Genomic DNA, 3,186 nt, shown 5'->3' on the forward strand with positions numbered 1-3,186 from the left:
TGTTAAAAGTTCGGCTGCTACCGGTACTAGCCGTGTTTCAAGTCCTGCTACTAGCGGTGCTGGTGGTGTTAAAAGTTCGGCTGCTACTGGTGCTAGCCGTATTACAAGTCCTGCTACTAGCGGTGCTCGTGGTGTTAAAAGTTCGGCTGCTACTGGTGCTAGCCGTATTAAAAGTCCTGCTACTAGTGGTACTGATGGTATTAAGACTTTAGCTGCCACCGGTGAAAGTCGTACTACAAGTCCTATTTCTGGTGGTGCTAGTAGCATCAAAACATCTATTCCTAGCGATGTTAGTGGTGCCCAAACTCCAATTAGTGTTGCTGCAGATGGTATACTAAGTCATACCGGTGCTGATATTGAAGTTGAAAAGTATTTATCAGCTATGTTAGCTGAAGGTGGACCAACAGCTGAAGTGAAAGGAAGTGATGGTGTTACTTTTGCTGCTGATGGTGGAATAAAGGAATTTTCACTGTATTGTCCGGGTGCTAGTTCTGGTGGTTTAACCAGTGCATATATGACTAGTTCTAGTCCCGGTACCGGTAAAGCTAAAAATATTAGCTTTGCATTTGGAAATACCGCCGATCAACTTGGTATGTATGCAAATATTATTAATATATGATAATTTAAAAATTTAGACTTTTAAAAATATTCTTTAAAATTTTTACAAAATTTTCAATGATTTATTCAATTGGACAACATAAGAATGTGGTAAAATATAAATTCAATGAAGTTTTTTATAAATTACCATTTTATGGCAAAAAAACTTATTCTTACTTCCTTCGACCTCTCGAAGTTATCTGATTAATGATCAAACAACATATGTATATAATTATTTGTTTTAAACTTTTAATTTTAATTTACTAAAGCAATATGAAAGGAGAAGTAGTGAACTAAAATGAAAAAAGGACGATCAAAAAAAGAAAAAGTAGGCAGCTATGGGAGAAGAATTTGTAATGGGTGAAATTTTAATTCAAATAATTGCTTGATAAAAATTTTTCAAATACCAATTTTAATACGTACATTTATTTACTTATTGTTTTACATTAGTTGCGTAAAATATAAAAAACCTTTTTTTCCACCTTAAATAATTCTAGAAAAATTTCAGGTCAGAGTGGTCGTCCTGATAGTCCAGGTGGTGGTAGTAGTGGTGGTACTAGAAGTGTTAGTGCTGCTGGTGGTGGTCGTGGTCGCGCAGGATCAGTTTATCTTTAAAAATGGCTTCTTGGATCTTTTCAAATGCAATGCAGTATAAATATATGTATAATGTGATATGATTAAATATCAGTCATTTAATCATTATTCATCTTCAAATTATGTTTAAAATCTTCGTACATTTTTTGCAATTACTGATATATTCAAAATTGAATTACTGAAATAAACTTTATATAAATGATATATATTCGAAATAAATGTCTATTTTTGACTTCTGCTTACATTTACTTTTCATTTTGCAGTATAATTCATAATTTATTTGTGATTTCATTGAAATATTTCGTAATCATTTTTGTAAAAGAAAAAAAGATAGTTTTAACATGCTGTTTTATGTTTTACTTATGAATTAAATATTTGATATTGAATTTAATTCACAGTTCAGCTTTAAATTTATTTGCATTTTTATTTTAAAAATTACACCAAAATTTTATTTAATGATATTATTATCCATTTTTTATTTAAAAAAAAATGGATAGCAAATAGATTTTTTAAACACAAGCAATGTCTTTGAAGCCTTTCGATGTTGACATGTATTTATCATTAAGATTTCTAAATATATGAATAATTTATTTTTTCTTTTCTCTTTTTTTTTAAGTGAAATAGAATGATATTCCTTTTTTTTGTAAATATAAAATTAATAAAATAATTCATTATGAAATTATCTCCAAAGATTTTTTGGTATTTTATACACAAAACAAAATTATTATATCAAACGCATTGTGAATTACAATTGTTGCAGAAATCACGAGGAGAAGCAATGAATCAATAATTGCTTTGATACTGTTGCTATAGTGTACTGTATATGTAGATATACTGGAAATGGAATGTAAGCTAATATGCATCCATTGTGTTTTATATTCACTAACAATAATAATTCTTTTGACCACCTGAAATGACCTCAGAATTGGCCTCACAACTATATACCATGATCCATCCTGTTCGAGGAAGAAGAAGATCCTGAGCGCCAAATCATTTCGAAAAAACACGTTCCAACAGGTCAGTTGGTTCAGAGGATATCGTGGCATCATTTGATCTATGGTCTCCCCTTTTGCTCTTATTGATATCGTATATTGTCATTGTATTTGTCTTATTGATATTGTAATTGCTGAATTCGTTTCTGTATTAACCAACTCATAGGAATAAAGATTTAATTACCCAAATTTGAGGTATTACCAACTAAAGAGGCAGAAAGAACCCTCAGTTTTATGTCACAATTGAAGGAAATCGGTGACAACAGTTTTAAATAATTCTCAAATTTAAAAGTAACAAAAAAAAGAAATGCTTTCCTTTGTTATTTGTTTATAAATTCTTTTTTTATTGTACTTTTTTTTTCAAAAAATAAATGTTAAGTGGAAATAAAATATTAAAATTTAAACGTTCCTCTCCATCCTTTTAAGCCAATATCGATTGATTGATTAATTTGCAAAGAGACATGCATTGCTGACAAACAGTTGCAATCATTAATCATTTTTTTTTCTTAACTTATCAAAGGGATACAACCTAATTTTAATCATAATGCTGTTTTTTTTTTTTGTCCATATCCGGTACTAATAATACCGGATCCATTAGAATATGAAATTATATCATGATTATATCGTTTATAGTTAAAAGTTAATTGGGAAAAGGGGAAGAAAGAGAGAGAGAAAGAGAAGAGAAAAGAAAAGACAAAGTAGTGGGAAAAAAATAATAATAATTGCCGAATTTCTTCATCAATTTTTTATTTTCTATTTTTTTTAATTTTTAAATAAAGTTATTTGATAGTAAACATTTATGTAATCATTAATACTTGCAATATTATCTGTAATAAACATATAGAAATATCCGGACAAAATGAATATACTTTTAATTCATTAATTTATAAGATTATATTTAATGAAGAGAGAGGGAAAGAAAAAAGTGTCAACCACAAGATGATTAAAATTTAAGCCATTAAAATTTGAATTTAATTCTTAATGTTTCCGAGAAAACAAAAAT

The 3,186-nt window shown here is 28.8% G+C and overlaps 1 protein-coding gene across 1 annotated transcript in view; it reads left to right on the plus strand.

Moving 5' to 3' along the window:
- Positions 1-1,212, plus strand: part of LOAG_18604 (hypothetical protein) — a gene marked incomplete at both ends in the record, with an annotated part of 2,424 nt that extends 1,212 nt beyond the window's left edge. Inside the window, 2 exons of the mRNA XM_020451267.1 lie at positions 213-590; positions 1,106-1,212. Of these exons, the coding sequence (XP_020304965.1) occupies positions 213-590; positions 1,106-1,212 (485 nt within the window). The remainder of the gene's footprint in view (positions 1-212; positions 591-1,105) is intronic.
- Positions 1,213-3,186: the final 1,974 nt, after the last annotated feature.

Source organism: Loa loa (assembly GCF_000183805.2).
Source record: "Loa loa unplaced genomic scaffold supercont3.395, whole genome shotgun sequence".
NCBI classification, from domain to species: domain Eukaryota; kingdom Metazoa; phylum Nematoda; class Chromadorea; order Rhabditida; family Onchocercidae; genus Loa; species Loa loa.